Source organism: Macrobrachium nipponense, chromosome 20 (assembly GCF_015104395.2).
Source record: "Macrobrachium nipponense isolate FS-2020 chromosome 20, ASM1510439v2, whole genome shotgun sequence".
Taxonomy (NCBI): Eukaryota; Metazoa; Arthropoda; class Malacostraca; order Decapoda; family Palaemonidae; genus Macrobrachium; species Macrobrachium nipponense.
Genome location: NC_061089.1, coordinates 19,214,695 through 19,233,005, shown reverse-complemented (window position 1 = coordinate 19,233,005; position 18,311 = coordinate 19,214,695). Strand labels below are relative to the sequence as shown.

General features: G+C 41.9%; 1 protein-coding gene and 1 pseudogene across 1 annotated transcript in view; one reads left to right on the top strand and one right to left on the bottom strand.

The window, feature by feature from the left end:
• LOC135222748 (uncharacterized) overlaps positions 1 to 18,031 on the top strand; it is a 49,955-nt gene extending 31,924 nt beyond the window's left edge. Inside the window, 6 exon segments of the mRNA XM_064261000.1 lie at positions 1,082 to 1,236; positions 1,582 to 1,756; positions 2,445 to 2,617; positions 2,920 to 3,075; positions 17,772 to 17,877; positions 17,880 to 18,031. Coding sequence (XP_064117070.1) covers positions 1,082 to 1,236; positions 1,582 to 1,756; positions 2,445 to 2,617; positions 2,920 to 3,075; positions 17,772 to 17,877; positions 17,880 to 18,028 — 914 coding nt within the window. The 3' untranslated portion in view covers positions 18,029 to 18,031.
• Positions 9,536 to 10,195, bottom strand: LOC135195448 (uncharacterized; annotated as a pseudogene).
• Positions 18,032 to 18,311: the final 280 nt, after the last annotated feature.

The following is an 18,311-nucleotide window of genomic DNA, read 5'->3' as shown; positions in this document are numbered from 1 at the left end:
TAAGCAAACAATATTAACTTAACAACAACTAAATAACAAATCAACAAAACACAAAACTTAACTGACTTTCAATGCCTTCAACCCTTCACAGACTGCTGCTGACTCTACCGATCATCACCAATTCTGGCTAAAGACTGACTGAAACACAGAACTCTTAACAACTAACTCCAGCTGCACCAGCAGACAACCCTGTACTCACCAACAGCCAATTCAATTGTTAACCATCCAACCACCAACCAATTACCTCTCTCTCTCTCTCTCTCTCTCTCTCACTCTCTCTCTCTCTCTCTCTCTCTCTCTCTTCTCTCTCTCTCTCGCTCTCTCTCTCTCGCTCTCTCACTTCGCCTCCTCCCCGGCCCTCTCTCTCTCTCTCTCTCTCTCTCCGCGGAATCGTCTCTCTCTCCTCTCTCTCTCTCTCTCTCTCTCTCTCTCTCTCTCTCTCTCTCTGTAGGACGTTGTCAAATGGAACTCCCATAACTCCTCCATAGTATATACCTAATGTTATACACTGTAGAATATTGTCTTGTTTTTGAGCCACATTTCCATTTCAATCTGTTTCTATTAAGTGCATAGTCATTCTTTTGTTTTTTTATATCAGTTGATCATAGAATAGTCTGCTGTTGACTGCCCATCATAGACCTTCAGAGTGTTGACAAATTTTTGCCTGTGGTATTATGGTTTGGTGCCTTAGCTATTGTTATAAAAAGTACAGTATTTAATTTTTTAAATATAATGACTGAGTCTCATGGGTCCTCACTACCAGGTTGTCTGTAATTTTTTGGTATTTCAAGAAATGGTAATCAAAAGTAACATGTTTTTGGGGCAAGATATCTTTTCCATATAGTACTTATCACTTTCCTATATATTTAATAACTTATACATCATTACATGTATGGACTGAGCTTTTGTTTTCTTAAGATATTTGAAGAGACCAATGAGTATCAATCTATTCCTCATTTTGCAGTCTAGCAATGTTGGCGTGCTCACGGTACTTTACTGTCATTGTTACTGTATTTGTGTTACCAACTCTCCTTTTTATTCTAACAGAGCAAAGTATTCGAATCTCTTTTTCTCTTTACAGGGTCTGCACAGGAGGTATTAGTAGGTGTTCTTCCTTTTTTTCATATATATGGGATGGTTGTCTGTATGGGACTCTCGCTTCATAGTGGTGCTAAAATGGTAACATTACCAACATTTGAACCAAATCTTTATGTTGGTACAATAAAAAGATATAAGGTAAGGATATTTACATCTTTATACAGTGATAAATTAGAATAAAAATGAAACTTGATGAGATTGCATCCACTTATTTATATGTATTTTTGATTTGGTAGTGAGTACTTTCGTCAAGATTGGAAGATAAATTGTAATGAAACTGATGGAAGGTGGCTCATGGTTTACAATAACTATTATGGTGTTTTTGAAAATTTCTAGTTAATTGTGTACTTTTTACCTGAAATAGAGTGAATAGTTTATTAAAAAGGAAAGTCAAGATGGGTTTAGCATATAGATTACAGTTACTTCATAATAAATGCATAGTTAATTCTAATCTAATTGAATTATATTACACTTATGTTTCAGACTACTATCCTGCATACTGTACCACCCATAGTCAGTTTCCTTATTCAGAGTGACATGGTTACACCTGAATTATTAAAATCCGTCCACACTTTGGTCTGTGGAGCAGCCCCACTGGGACCAGCCCTTGTCAAAGAATTTAAAGAGAAGTTTGGAGATGGAATGAATTTTCAAGAAGGTAAGAGTTGCCATTTTCAAGTAGTTGAATATCATAAGATTTTATCATACAGTATTAGTTATTCATACAAACCTATCACTTACATAGCTCCTTTTCATGGTTTTCAAATGTTCCCAGACATTGCAGACATTTGTTTAACTAATAGAGGAAGAAGTAATAGATAGTTTGCTTAACTAAAAGAGGAAGAAGTAAAAGATACTGCACAAGGATTGTTCAGTAGGCTGAGTTTGATGAATGATTACCACCCTCCTGTTAACTTCACAACTAAGAGGTGGTGACTTTAGAAGCCTGACAACTCATTCTACACCCCTTCCTATAACCTGTTTCTGCAACCTCACCTCACTGTCCAGGCGCCATGGAACCTCTTGGTGTCTTGGCTGTACCAAAGGCTAATAGGTCTTGAAAGATGTTGTTCTTGTCACCAGGTTACCACCCAAGGTTAAATTACAGCTATTCAGCATTAGAAGACACTAAACCTATACTTTTGCATGAAAAATAACTTATGTATGTTAAAGAAAAACATCAAGCACAAGTAGTCAACAAGAAATCACTTTACTCTGAGACAGATGTTATGTTAAATGATTATACCAGACAGAAAAAAGTCCAATGTATTGAATCAATTTTGTCAGTTATTGTGTTGTGATTGTGGAATTTCAATTTATACATATTTTCATATTCTTATCCTTAGGATATGGTATGACTGAAGCATCTCCTGTCACTCACATGACACCAGTGGAGGCTTACAAGCCAGGATCTACTGGCGTAGTAATTCCCAATACCATGGCCAAAATTGTAGATCTTTCTACTGGTGAAACACTTGGCCCTGGTGTTGAGGGTGAACTTTGTATACATGGGCCTCAGGTAAGTTAATTAGTACTGCATATATACTTTCTAGTATATAACCTTGGATGTCTCTTCATCCAGAATTTTCATATTTATGCTGTTAGTTTTATATGACATAATTGTTATTTGGTACCACAGTATACATATAGTAATCAGCTTCTGTAAATTGATTTGTTTTACTACCTTTTTTTAATGGTTTTATAAAAAATAAAAAGCTTCTCTAAGTATCCACAAATACAGACTACTTATTGACAGGTGTTGGCATTAGTATTATATGTATTTAGAAAATTGTTTGATATTGTAATGATTAAATATTACAGGTAATGAAAGGTTACTACAGAAATGAGAAAGCTACAAAAGAAACAATAGATAAAGATGGCTGGCTCCATACTGGGGACATAGCAAAAATGGATGAAAATGAGAATGTCTATATAGTTGATCGACTGAAAGAACTTATCAAAGTCAAGGGATTGCAGGTTGGTTTCGTTTTTGTCTTTTATTAGCATTAATGGATTTAAGGTTTGTTTAACTTTGTTTTCTTTGTGAAAATGCTGCTGTTTAGTTACATTACACATTACTGCTACTGGTTATTTTATTACATAAAATGCTTGCCAAGAGGATTTATATAGGTCAGTAGCATAGCCATGGGGGGCACATGGGGCACGTGCCCCCCTTTATGGTCTGAAAGTTAAATGACAGATCTAGGGAAAAAATGCTGCTAATGTTTAGTTACATTACTGTTACTGGTTATTGTTCATACACGAACAAACCTTCGATCTTAACAATAGGATAATTTGTAGCGCCTACCTGGATCCAGTTAAAAAACTGATGAAAGCAAGGAATCTTGTGATATCTGGCACGCATGCGTATATCGGGTGAAGGATGGTCAACGACCATTCACCTACGATCACGCATCAATCTTTCTTTGATCGTCTGGGCGAGAGTAGTGTTTACCCCTTATTAAATTAAAAAGTGAAGAGTTGCACAATATTTCTCATTACGTTTTTTTGTATGTACACTCTAGCTGATATTTAACCTTTGTAATCCATTAACCAAGAAAACAAACTTTGATATTGCTTTTAGCCATTCTCTGTCTCTCTCTCTAAGTATGTATGTATGTTATGGTAAATTGGTAATTCAACAGTCAGTTCATTTGTGACTCGTGACTTGTGAGGTTAAGTCATCGTAGATTCTTTTGGAAGTTTTGAATTACCAAATGATCATGGCAATCAATAGTCAGTACAGTGGTAGTACTTTGACATACGAAAGTCCCAGCTTACGAAAAATTCAAGTTACGAAAGCAAATAAGAAGATTTTTTTGGCTCTACATATGAAAATAGTTCAGGTTACGAAAGGTTATTGCTGTAAAGTCCCAAGATTCGCCTGGACCACCGATAACAATTTTAAAACTCGCGCGCCGCCAACTGAGTAGACTCGCCACCATCCTCCCGCTCTCCCATTAGTGCTAGTCACCCCCATAAGATCCTGCTCTCCTATTGGTCAGCATCATGCCTCCTATGTAAAGGCATTCCTTGACCATTTTTTGTGGCAGCGTTATCGTAAACACTGGAATTCGTTCCTTCACATATACGTATTTAGTTTGTTAACGTAAATTCGTGTGAGTGATTTCACTTTCGTTGTACTGTAAGTTACTTTATTGTCTTGTGTGTGATTTTTTGTGTGTGAACTTAATTACTTATGTTATTAGCCATGGGTCCCAAGAATGTTGCTGAAGTTCATGGAAAGAAGAGGATCCTTTCTATGGAGAATGAAGATGGAGATAATTAAGAAGTGTTAATGTTTTCTGCCATTTGTTAATGTGTTTCGTAAAGTTTAGTGTTGATGTTTTCTGCCATTTTTTAATGTTTCGTAAAGTTAAGTGTTCATTTTTTCTGCCATTTGTCCTCCTCTGTCGCCACTTTCAGAGATCGCCTCACTCAAAGGTAAGGTTAGGTTAGGTTCCACATTTTACTACATATATATGTACATGTACGTAAAGTATTTCTTGTACCATGTACACTAATACACTTTATTTACAGGTACGTACTACAATAAAGGTTATGTTAGATATTGAATGGTCCAAATTGTTGTATTCCATTGTTTATTGGTCAATTTAGCTTTATTATAAAATTTACTGGGGTGTTTTTATAGGGCTTGGAACGAATTAGGCAATTTACATGTAAAATGCGGTTCAAGATACGAAAAGCTCAGGTTACGAAGGCTGCCTTGGAATGGATTAATTTCATATCCTGAGGTACCACTGTATATATAGGCTACTGATTTTCTTTCCTGACATCTGTATAATTGTAATTTTATATTGTTTAACAATTCCCTTTTGGGGTCCTTTTGTTGATGTAGAGAAGACATTGCACAGCATCTACAGACCAGTATTTTAATTGGTTCTTGGCTCTTGTTTCATGCTCCTGCTTAGCTAGGACCACTATGCCTTTCTAGTTTGACCATCATTTTGTGATCTATGGATTAACTAATTTAGGATATTTCCTTACTAGGTATAAATATACGTACTGTAGTATTGATTAGTCTTATGTAAAAGAACATACTTTTGTATTCTAGAATTAGTTGATATGTACTACGTACTAGTAAAAAATAATGTACTTCATGATTATATTTTTTGTAGTACTACCACAAATGCTGTAAAATATAAAACTTGTTAGAAGAGACCCAATCTTTTAATCACTTGATCTACAAAATTTCATAACTGAATAACTTGTTAGAAGAGACCCAATCTTTTAATCACTTGATCTACAACATTTCAACTGAATAACTTGTTAGAAGAGACCCAATCTTTTAATCACTTGATCTACATTTCATAACTGAATAACTTGTTAGAAGAGACCCAATCTTTTAATCACTTGATCTACAACATTTCATAACTGAATAACTTGTTAGAAGAGACCCAATCTTTTAATCACTTTGATCTCACAATTTCATAACTTGAATAACTTGTTATTGGTCTTTTAATCACTTTTGATCCCTACAACATTTTTTCATAAACTGAATAACTAGTTAGAAGAGACCCCCATCTTTTTTTTTTTAATCACTTGATCTACAAAATTTCATAACTGAATAACTTGTTAGAAGAGACCCAATCTTTTTCATAACTGAATAACTTGTTAGAAGAGACCCAATCTTTTAATCACTTGATCTACAAAATTTCATAACTGAATAACTTGTTAGAAGAGACCCAGTCTTTTAATCACTTGATCTACAAAATTTCATAACTGAATAACTTGTTAGAAGAGACCCAATCTTTTTCATAACTGAATAACTTGTTAGAAGAGACCCAATCTTTTAATCAACTTGATCTACAAAAAATTTCATAACTGCAATATTTATCTTTAATAAAATGACAATTTGTCCAAAATTGCATTTTTCCTAACTATACAAACCTGAGGTTCCTTTTACAATAGGAAGGTACTAGCGGCAGCTGGATAGGTCGTAAGCTTTCGAACAAGGGGTTCGGTAGTTAACTGCTTGTCCGACAGGCGCGCCCGCGCGCGACTGGTAGGTAAACAAATCACTTTTGCTTTTGGCCCAAGCAAAAACTGCAGAGTGAGGGGTGGCATGAGGTGGGGCTATGTGTAAAAGGACCTCAGGTTTGTATAGTTAGGAAAAATGCAATTTTTGGACAAATTGTCATTTGTTCCGACACGGCATACAAACCCTTCGGTCCTTTTACAATAGGAAGACTCACTTCTTGGTGGGTGGAATCTGAGTCTTTTGTGAACAGACTGGTGTTCGCCCAACCTTGGAAGCCTCCCTGGTCGTAAGAGCGAGGGAGGGATCCAAGCCTCTGTCCGATTGATCGGGGTGTGCACCGCAAGGATCAATGGTCAGACCTCTGGACCAAGTACTAAGAGAGAGCAAGCGTATCTCTTCGTACCAGCAAACAAGAACAAGTTCCTATTGCAAGAGGCAACAACGTTATGGTTTGTCTCTTGTGGCATCCACTTTCCCCCCCCTTGTAGGAGGAAGTGGTGGATATTCGCTCCCATCCCTAGTGAAAAGGGATAGGATGGGGCTCTGTCGAGTAGCTCACCGGCATCTCGTCCTTATCCAGCAAGGTGATGACCGTATCCCTCTACCCACAGGTAGAGCGGGTAGAAAAAGATAGGAAGAGAAGCCAGTCACTCTCTCATTCACTTATCTATTCTTACAGTCACACCAGGACTCGATGCTGTTCAGCCTGCTAGGGTCTGGGGTTTAGCTAGACAACGTGTTGAGCAGCCACCACGGGTCCTAAGGAAAAACGATCCAAGGACCTGTGGGCAATATCCAGAAGGTAGAAGGAGGTGCCAGTGGTCTGGTTGTACCAGACCCCTGCCTTCAGTACCTGCGCCACGGAGAAGTTCTTGTGTAACTCGAGGGAGTGTACTTCTAGGTCATCTTGGTGCTGACGAAGAGTCTTCAACACTCAGCCTGTGATGTCGAGTTTCTTCAGAAAGCGCGGTCGCGCTTTCACAGGACAATGCAGCATCTCCTTCGCATCGAAGGCGGTGAAGTCCATTAGGGAGGGGATTGTGAGGGACTTACTAACCGATCGTCAGGAACCGAAGGGTACAGAGTCTTCGCTACGAATTCGGTACGAAATCGAGCGTCACGAATCCCCATCCCCTGGATGCTTGACTTCGCAGGAAAAGTCATGCAATTACCTCAGAGGAAAAGAAGGGAATGGTCGTATGACCTATCCCTCTTCTCGACTTCGGTGATGTCCTGTACCCATACTGGTCTATCCGTCTGCAGCGAAGTTGTTGTTCTCGGTAGTGGATAGGACACTGACACTCAATGGTGGGTGTCGATGGTATGGGTACTGTGACAAGCCGTTAGGACGAAGAAAAGATTGTTATGGAACAACCGAACTAAGTCCACGCGAAGTTCGTAACAGACTGGGTTGGGCGCTCTGACAGCTGCCTACTGGCAGGGTTACCGTTTTTCTACACAACACTGTGGAATACTGAGTGTTGCCATCACACAGAGCTGCCATAAATTCGTAGCTGCTGTGACATCAAATTTCCCTTCGTTTCTATTCCACCATGATTGGTGAAAAAAACGACAGCAATTCTAATACACTATCAACTATTGTAAAGTAGCGAGTAAAATATAGAGTTAAATAATCATATTTAACCATCCATACTATCATTAACCGATGAATATTACAAAACAAGTCACTCTTTTCTAATAACATAAACGGTAATATCATAATATGAATAATTCTAATAAAAAACTCACCTAATATTTCTTCCTTAAAGTGCTTTAATGAATTGTCTGAGCTTGTTGAGCCATCGTCATCTCCATCGAATTCGTAATCACTTGTCACGTGGCGTGTATAAAATGGAATTCTGATATTTATGAGAGTATGAATACCATTGTAATTATCTCCTTCACTATAGTCCTTACTATCAAAATAACTGGACCACCTGGTTTCTCTTGTCCCACATTTTAATGTCACACCATAATAATCAATTTCCCAATAATTTTTTTATATAACTAAAATGAATTATATTGAAACGGTGGTGCATCGTATACTAGCGGCCTAGTCTTCATAAAGAAGGCCAGCACGTGATGTTGTTGCATTGCAATCCGATGTCAGGTGAGGTTATTAACCGGTTAATCAAAGTTCCCGCTGGATCAGGCTTTAGCTCTCTTAAACTGCAAATTTGGAGAGAGAGAGAGAGAGAGATATGGGAGGGGGTGGCTATAACAGAAAATGTAAGGGGAGACTGCACTAAATACTTGAAGGCATGCAGAATTCACCATTTATTATAATTGACAACTTTATTTTACTGAAAACTGAGCAACTATATGCTGTTTACTCACATTTTAATAACTGTGTTAGAGTTATTTAGTAACAAAATTAGTAACGTACCCCAAATCAAACAATGTTTGAAGTATGTACTCTATAGTACATACAGCAAATACAAAACAAAACAACTTCGAATAAACTTGAAAAATTTAATCTGTATTTTTATATTTAATACCTATCTCCAATCTACAAAATATTCATTAAATTTTCTGATGGTTGGAAGTTGTAGCAACACCCCTGTTCTTTTACAGATTCAGAAATATATGTGAGTGCTTTAACCGAGTCAATACTAAGGCTGTTTCTTACATCTGTCTTAATGAGATTTAATTTTGAAAACAATCTTTCTGCATCTGTATTTGTTACAGTAAAGCCAATATATTCAGAGCAAATGTGGCGACACTTTTGAACAAATATGTGATATCAAATTTATAGGACCCAAGTTTTAGGTAGAAATCAACAGGTTTGTAAGTTTGTGGAGTGATGTCTAAGGGTATGGGAGTGCTGTCAAGGTGTCTCCATTCGTTATCTAGGGTTTGCAGATCACCATCATACAGTCGAGGTACCTTTGCGACAAGAGGGGCGAGGGATGGCATTACATCTCTAGTGGTTGGATCTAAAACCTTTTTCTGGATTAAACAGCGAAGCCATTTCCCAAAGATCATCCTGTAACTGAAACCTCTTTTTTATTTCTTCACACAGCTTTATCATGAACAATCTACATCTCCTCCCTGATATCAGCGACCATATCGACGTTTTTATAGTATTCCTCTTTTTGCAGTAGCGTATGAACTGAATCCCCTAAATAAATATTCTTGCTGAGTGGTATATGGTTCACTTCCTGGCTTGGATCAAAATGTTCTATTTTTGATTTGTTAACAATTTCATTACGGCAAAAATATTGGATAGTATTTTTATAGAGCCTGTTAACATGAAAATGAACTAAATATATTGTTGGTGTCTCCCTTTGAACAAGAGATTGAAATTATTGCAAAAAGGTAAAATAAAGTTTAAAAAATTAAAATATGCATAGATTGGAGGGATCGTTGAGATCATTTACTATTAGGTTTATGGACCTAAGCTTCTCCACTCCTTCTATACTTACAAGTACTGCTTCAAAGCCTCCCACTGCTCCAAGACCCTTCTACTGCTTGGTGGAGACTTAGCCATCGCGTCTGTGATACATGAAGAAGTTTGTGGGGTTTTAGAGAGAAAAGTTTCTGAAATTGCAGAAATTCATATTTACGTTTGGCACTGTGAGAAAAGTGAGTGTAAATATTCCTCAGCAAGTCCTCGCACTGCCTGGGAAGCACTTTGGAAGCCTCTGAAGCACAAAGATGTATCGAATGGCAAATGCACTTGAAAATTTTTAGGTCTGGAAGGTGTTGCCTCAACCTGCTGGACAGAGGAATTGTATGCCCCCATTATATTGGAGGCCCCATCTGCTGCCAAAACCTACCAAATTATTTAATGGGGAATGTTATTTGAGTTTATGAAATGGCATAATCATTTCAAACAATGACTCTCCACTGGAGCCTACATTTGAGGAATGGTTTTCATATACATCAATCAAATCTAGCAACCTGGTCTTAATAGTTTTCCTCCCCATGTGAATCAAAATATTTCACAAGCACTGACAAACATTTGGTGGTACTTACATCAGTTGTCTCGTCTATCACTAATGAAAATTTATTAATCCTAAGCTGTGAGACAACATCATCATGAATTTTATTACCAAATTGTTTAGCCATTTCGCTGCACTGTTCTTTTTTCATGTGCAGGGATTGTGCTATTTCAGAGTCAGGAAACATGTTCCTGCACAGGTTCAGTGAAATGGTCCGCCAAAAGAAATGGGAGGTTATGCTCCGCGATGAAGCAAAGTATCAAAATCTTTGCTATTGCTATAGACCGGTCCAAGTCATGGTGGTGTGGAGGACGAACATTTTCTCTAGCCATGTTAGCACCATGAATTTTGCTCTCCTGGAAGAGGAGGGATGTCGTATTCAAACAAAATTAATACTAAAAATACCAATTTTTGTTTTTATTATCGTAATGGCAAGTATGAATTACCAATAGTTTGATAAAATTTTTGGCCACTACGTTACTAAACCATGCAATAATTCTATATAAAACAAATACCTAATATTGAGTTAACGTGCCCGTCTCCTGGGTAACAGTCCATAACTTTACCAACGCCGTCACTCATTATGATTTTAAGGGAATTGTCATTCCACGCAAACATAATATATGCTACTATATATGAACGATATTAATATAATATATATATTATATATATATATATATATATATATATATATATATATATTATAATATATATATATATATATATATATATATATATATATATATATATATGCTTACCATGTGCCTCTTTTATTGTGGTTAGTCCAGCATCAAATGTTTTCTGACATTTATTACAAATGCCTTGGTGTCGTCACCATCCACTCTGGACAACCAACCAAGGCTGAAAAACCCTCTGTCCGAGCCACTCCTCTCTCAGCTTCCGCTTATTCGACATAGCACTATTACCGAAAAGGAAAAAAAAAAAATTCGTTTTCAATCTGGAGTAGTTATACCCACTTTTGTTGGGTTTCATAAGCACCACAACTATACATTTTCCTTTTTTTTTCGGGGTCACTTTAAGTTTTTCTCTTTTCACTATGAACACGTTAAAAATAGGCCGCATTTTACTATCACCGATTAACACTTACCAACTTGTAAAGAAGTGGATGTTGGTAACCTCAAAGACGTATAATATCAACTAACGTGGGGTTAGACCGATACTCCTTTCACCAGCAAAACAGATGAGGAATTAAGTTCCCTCAGTGGCTGTGCTACGTTATCACTTCTCACCTTGTAGTGTTACACATTATTTTGTGTATTATTATCCTATAGGATAATGAAACCCTACAGTATTCAAATTAAATACTTTATTAAAAAGTAAACTCCTGGCGAGGGGAAATAAGCTTTATTTCAAATGTAGATCTTTATTCTACATGACGTGGAATTATCCACGTCATATTATAACCAAAAGTTGCACTGATTTCACGTATTTAGCATTATTTTGATGAATTTATATAAATAAACAACATATTTTACCATAATTTTTTTTTTCATATCTTTCTTCCTATTCATGCTTCAAGTGAAGGACTGTGGATGTAGAAAAAATTTCTACAGTCAGTTGCCAGATGTCAATATTTCTACACTAGCAGACGAAATTCCACGAAACGGCAGCCCCGCCTACTGGCTGCGTTCGGTAGGAGGCAAGTTGTCCAAGCACCCGAGCAAGTCACGTGACCTTCGCCTTAAAACGGGTTATTGCCAAGAGACTAAACAAATAATTTGTTCGTCACCGATGCCAGAAGGCAAGGTGATGACTCTCTTAAGGCATGTGCCCAACAGGCGAAAGTCAATTGCCTTCTAGAGACCGAGGTCCTTGAAGGCAAGATATCTCATAGTATAGTTGATTCTCGGGTAAGGAGAAACAACACTATGTGACGTTGAAGACGAAGGTGTACAGAAAATGCAACCTACGTCTTCACAGCTGAACCGAGAGAAGGATTCTCAAGATTCTGAACCTGTTCTACAAAGACTGAGAACGCTAACCGCTATTGATTGCTGTCCGGTGAGGATCGTAGTTGCAATAAAAGCGGAGCGCTTTTCAGTAATGAAGACAGGGAACTACTGCCTGAAGAACTGCTTCTCATGGGCTGAACATTTGGAAGTCGAGCTGTCAGGTCGGAGAGTAGGCGATGTCTTCTGACATATCTGTTAATTCGGGGCGAGCAATGAAATTGCACACCTACGAATACGAGATATTTTGAAGACAAACTCAGATGTCTGCAAAAATCATTCGCATTATCGCAGTGCGATGCAGCGTTGACTAGTACAGACTTCTGTTACCGTGCGGTAAACAGAAAGATGAAAGAGTCCAAGAGATATCTCTGTTGAAAATTCTCGCAATGTCGAAGGCGATGAAATCGAGCGTCACAGCAGTAGATGGTCCTTCATTATTGCGAGAATCCCCGTTAATCAGAGACCTAAGTCCATGAATTGTTGGGCAGAGATACGTTCGGTAGTCAATCCAACCAGGGGAGAGAGAGACGTAACGGACCGTGCATCTCCGAGACCTAGCTGATACTGAGCCGCTATCAGGCAGTTCAATACGCAGTAGCTCTCGGTGACTCGTCATCCTGAGTTGCCAGGTAATCCATTATTCCACGAAGGAATGCGTTCGGCTAGAACCATCGAGCATAAAGAATACGCTCGAGCAATTATATTTAATCGAAACGGATTTCGGTAAATACAAAAGCTGATTTGGTGTTGTCATGACAATACCAAGTATCTAAAATCGAAACTGATAACTGCTGGGGAGGTTGCAGGCAACCCGAGTTGCAGTTCAATTAAGATACAATTCGTCTCGGTCACAAACCGTAGAATTAACTACGGTATGCGCCTACCCCACGGACAATTCAACTGTTAAAGAATCATGTCGCGAGGTAATATACGTAGTATATTTGTAGGTTCTGTACCACGACCTCCATCCTAAAATCTTTCCCCTCGAGGAATGAGAATAAGGATTGGAATCGACCGCCTTCGTTCTCTAGTCAAGAGAGTGAAGAAGGAGAAGTCTTTCCCAAAGGAAAGCTTCAATGGTGAACAGAATACCGAAGACGATAGTTCAAGCCAAACTGGAAGTTCCCGTCCGTTCTTCTCTATTCCAGGTTAAGCGCCTACTGTGAGATACTCTTCTTTCAGCAGCAGTCTTCTTCCAAATGCTAGAAATTACAGGAATTCGAGCATAAGCGAGGTTCCCGATTATCGTGTAACAATTATCGGGGATTCTCGCTCACTTTGGTTTGGACCGTGGTCTCGCCTAAGTGTTTGGAGATCGTAAAAAAACTCGAACACACTGAGTGCGCTAGAAATTCCGTAGAATTCTAAGCACTCTGCAAAACCCCCCACCGAATTCGTCAGACGATATCGGCTGGTGGTCCTCTCGATTCCCGTAGAAATCGAGAAAGGGGCAGGATCCCATCCTCAATGACCGGGGCTTCGTCAGGTAGGACCCGAAGGTCCCCCCGGTAGCGCAGCCCCTAACGTGGGATCTTACAGAGAAATCTCTGTAGGATCCCTCCCCGTTTTCCCTCGTAGCCAGGCCCGTAAGGAAGGAGAGGGAATGGGGGAGGAATTGGATACTGGCTCGCCTTCCCAGCGGATCTAGCAGTTGGAGAAGAAAAGGAGCAGCCATCGCCTTACGGCGATGGCCTCTCAGAGCCTGGGAAAACGTATCGTCAGGAGAAAACGTTTTCCCGAGGAGGGTTACGAACTCATACTGTAGGTAAGTGTCTGCCGCCACTGTGAACGTCGTCTGGGTGGGGCTGATCGCACCTGACAGGAGAGAGCCGATACCGCTCCGACTCATTCCAGTCCTCGTCGAGGTCGAAACCTCAGGAGGACCGAAGAATGGGGTATTTAAATACGGTGTCCGAAGACACGTAGAAACGCCTCTGTCGCAGTAGAGGAGGTGAAGTAGCTTGTTCGACCGTCCAGAACTGAGAGAGCCTTCTTGTCCGGAGACGAGAGACTACCTGGTTCAACACAGTCGGCAAGCTCCGATCGCGGCAGACCCACCGTCGATTTGGGTTCCCTCTCGGGCCCCAAACCGACTCGAGCCGAGACGTGGCTCTGCTGGTGGGCGCGGCGATCCTTCCCCGAGGTCATTGTGCTGACGAATCAGCGCCGTAACCTCGGCAAAGTTCCTCTGGATCTCGGAAGTCACAGCATCTTGCAGAGTGGGACCGTTAAGCCCTTCGAACAAGAGCATATTCCGAGAACCTTCCTCCTAAGAAGGGGGAACAGCGACAGCCCTCTCGGTCTTCCCCATCCACTTGCGCATACGTCCTGGCCGGTCCCAAGAACCGTGCCTGGCACGTAGGGCGTTGTGGTGGGATCATGAGGGGCGCAACCCTCACGATCACTCCTCAATACCTCGCTCCTCCCGGTGTAACCCGAGGAGGTTGAAGGTACGGGAGAGGCAGACCTGACGCTCCCTCGTTCCTCGCTGGCAGAACCAGCAGGCTTGGAGGGCTGCAGGCGATCGTCAACCCGCGGTGGCGATCGAGCTGCAGGCCTGGTCGAACCGTCTCGCTGTGGAGAACGGCTGGACTGAGCACAGCGGCCCCGATCTCGAGTGTCAGAAGAGCTGGTGCTGGTTGCCGTACCCGGTCGCTTTCTGTGAGAGCGACGGTCAGGCGACCTGCAGGCTCCACTGTCACAGTGAGACCGGTGCTTGTCCTCACGGCACGTCACGTCGCTGGTTCCAGCCGTGGCTGGCACCGGCGAACGGGAGGACCTCTTCCCAGCCTCAGCCCGTGGTCGGTGTCGTGGACCGGTTCAACGTTCCCCCGGGTAGCACCAGCTGTTCGCCGCGAGAGTGAGAGCTGGTCTGGTGAGAGTCGCATGAGCGGCTATCACCAGTCTTCCGCCCCGTGCCGTGAACCTGACGCTGAGCGGACTCAGAGGTCTGGTTCCTGGCTGCACGGTCGCTGGTAGGCGACCGTACACTCGGTACCTCCCGCGAACGAGAGGCCGAGACGGACCCTGATGCAGTGGCAGAAACCACTGACACCAGGCGGGGAGGGGAAGTACCGGTGTTAAGCCGGTACCCCTCTGGTCCCCGTAGTCTTCTTCCTTGCGGAAGAAGAGACGGGCCCCGCTCCCGAAGGAGCAGGAGGACCAGCGGAAGGAACCCTCCCGTCCCACCGAGGTGGAGGACGGGTCCCGAGAGCTCCCGAGGGAGACTTCTTAGGAGGGAGGAGGCAAACTTCTTCTTCCTCGGCTGTTGAAGCCTTAGAAGTCGAAGGGGAAGGAGAGAGGCGGCAGCCGACGACAATGAAGAAGATGAAGACGACGACGACGACACCTTCCTCCTCTTCTTCGTCAGCTTCCTCAGGACAGACGTAAGATCTGCTATCCAGGGCGGAGCCGGGGCTGCTGTAGCCGAAGCCACAGGGCCCGGACGCACCTGTACAGACAGACCAAAGTCTGGGGTAGTACCACCACGAACAGGGACTACATCACGAGGTATGGGCATCTCAGGAACAGCAGGCAGGCAGCCAGCACAGCATCGGTAGGGACAGCCAGCGCAGCAACGGCAGGGACAGCCAGCGCAGCAACGGCAGGGACAGCCAGCGCAGCAACTGCATGGACAGTCAGCCCAGAATCGGCAGGTACGGCAGGGGCAGCACCGGAAACACAGGAAGTGGAGCAGCAGCCAGCAACATCCTGGTACCGGCGGCAGGTCCAGGGGCGAGCTCTAGGGCAGCGGAAGTGTGGTCGCTGCAGCGCGGCAACCACGAGCGGCGGCGGCATGCCCCCCTCTCGGTACGGGCGAACGGCACCCTTCAACAGCGGCTGTAGGCAAGACTGTTACCACGTGAGGCGAGTAACAACCAGGTGAGGAGGGACGTCGTCACCTGGTTGCGTGGTCACCACTCCATGGGTGACCGTAGTAGGCCCAGACATAGAACCGCAGCCCCTGGACACTAGCACGCCTGCAAATGGAAGGACGCCCATACCTCACCAAGGTCCACCCTCGTGGCAGTAGCACCTGCGGAAATAACAGTAGTAGCGATTAGTGGGGGGGAAAGTCCCCTCGCGCGGGGGGGTGAGCCCTCTCCGAACGAGTGGAAGACCCCTAATACAATTGTACATCGGGCACCGAGCGCCCTCCCCCGCGCTCGACGGATCGGGCGAGGAGAAGAACGCCGATAACCTCCCCCCCCCCCCAACCCCCCCCCCCCAAGGGGAAGGGCCATCTGTGGGAGCTGAGCGGGGGGGGGGCTTCTCGTTCCCCACCCCCCGCACAGTACCCATGTACCCAACAACAACATAAAGAGCCCGAGAGCAATCGTGCCATCGGCCCGAATGAAACGGGCCTAAGGATCAATTCCCTGACTGAGCGGAACTTGAACCAAATAAATATTGATGCAATCAATTATAGGAATAAAATGAAAATGCATCTTGCATTACGATTCACTTCACAATGAATAGGGCTCGGATCGAGCGCATTTTGCGCCCTCGGTACCGAGCGCAAGGTGAAAGGATCCATCCTTACCTTTATGGATCAAGGTTTCTGGAAACCTTGATCCATAATGAATTGATGCAATCAAAAAAATATATGAAAATGAAAAGACTACTGCGCTTGCGATTTCACTTCATACAAATAAAAAAAAAGGGAAGGATCAATTCCCGGGAATAGCGGAAACATTGGATCCCAGTAAACAATGCAATCTCAATAAAAAATGAAAATGAAAAAGAACTGCACTTGCGATTTCACTTCATTCAAAATAAAAAGGGGGAAGGATCAATTTCCGGGTAAGCTCGGAAACTGATCCAAAAATGAGTATTGCTACAATCAAAGTAATATATGAAAATGACAAAAAGAATACTGTACTTGCGATTCCACTTCCATACTGAATAAGTTTCCGTGCCGAGCGCATTCGTTCGGCAACGGGCATACAGGTCAAAAAATATAAATGAAAAGAGCACTTACTTACGATTTTCATCTCCACATTTAACCAACCCAATATACGCTCGGAGCGAGCGCTCTCCCCGCCCTCGGCACCGAGCATACACAATACGAGGATCATTCTGGGAAATGACCCAATCCCGCACTTACGCCTTCAGTCCCCGGCACTCGGGTAATCGGAGGCGTGGTGAACCAAGATCCTTTAATTCACAATTGAATTCAATGAAATGATTGTACTTACAATTCAGTTTCACTAGATAACTAGAAAAAGAAAAACACAATCATGCGAAAGCAACGACGATGAAGCGGGCAGAGAGGGATGATACACGTCCACACGCCAGCAGGCCGAAAGCAAAAGTGATTTGTTTACCTACCAGTCGCGCGCGCGCGCCTGTCGGACAAGCAGTTAACTACCGAACCCCTTGTTCGAAAGCTTACGACCTATCCAGCTGCCGCTAGTACCTTCCTATTGTAAAAGACCGAAGGTTTGTATGCCGTGTCGGAACAAACAAAAAACTTTATATGAAAAGCCCAGTCATTTCTTAGGCTAGAATTGTTTAGATAGAATGTTCAAATTACTATAGGAAAACTGTTGGTGCAAGACTCAATTTTGTTTATATTATGATACTAAAATTAAAATGCTTAATTTTAAGGTGAGCTAGAAAAAAAAGGCACCAAAAAACAGATTGCGTGACATGGGGAATGATTGAAATTGTAGCATACATAATTAAAATTGTAGTTTTCCTTGAACTTTGTGGTAAAGATTTTAATATTCTATTTGTTTGTACTTGGCACAGGTGGCTCCTGCAGAGTTGGAGGATTTGTTGAGAAGGCACCCAGCAGTAGTGGACGTTGCAGTCATTGGGTTACCAGATGAGAGAGCTGGGGAAGTACCCAGAGCATATTGTTGTTATCACCAAAATCAGATGTAACTCAGGATGAAATTGCAGACTACGTTGCAAAGGAAGTTGCTCCTCACAAAAGGCTTTTAGGTGGTGTTTGTTTCACAGATAAAATCCCAAAAAAATCAGCACCGGAAAATACTCAGACGTGAACTGAAAGCCCAGCAGCAACTGAAATCTGGTTAGATTTAAGGAGCATTTTTAATTAATGCTATTTTATTTTACATGCAATGCATCACTACAATGCAAATTATTTTAGTGACAAAATGCCTTTATTGGCAAAACCAGCTAGTATAAGACAGTTTCCAGATGAAACTAACTAATCAGTAGAATTTTAAGTAAAATTATTAGAAAAATTTGTCTTTTGCAAGCTAAATGTACAGTTCTGTATGCTGGCATTTTATAAATGCTTTTAGGTGGTATCAAATGTTCTCT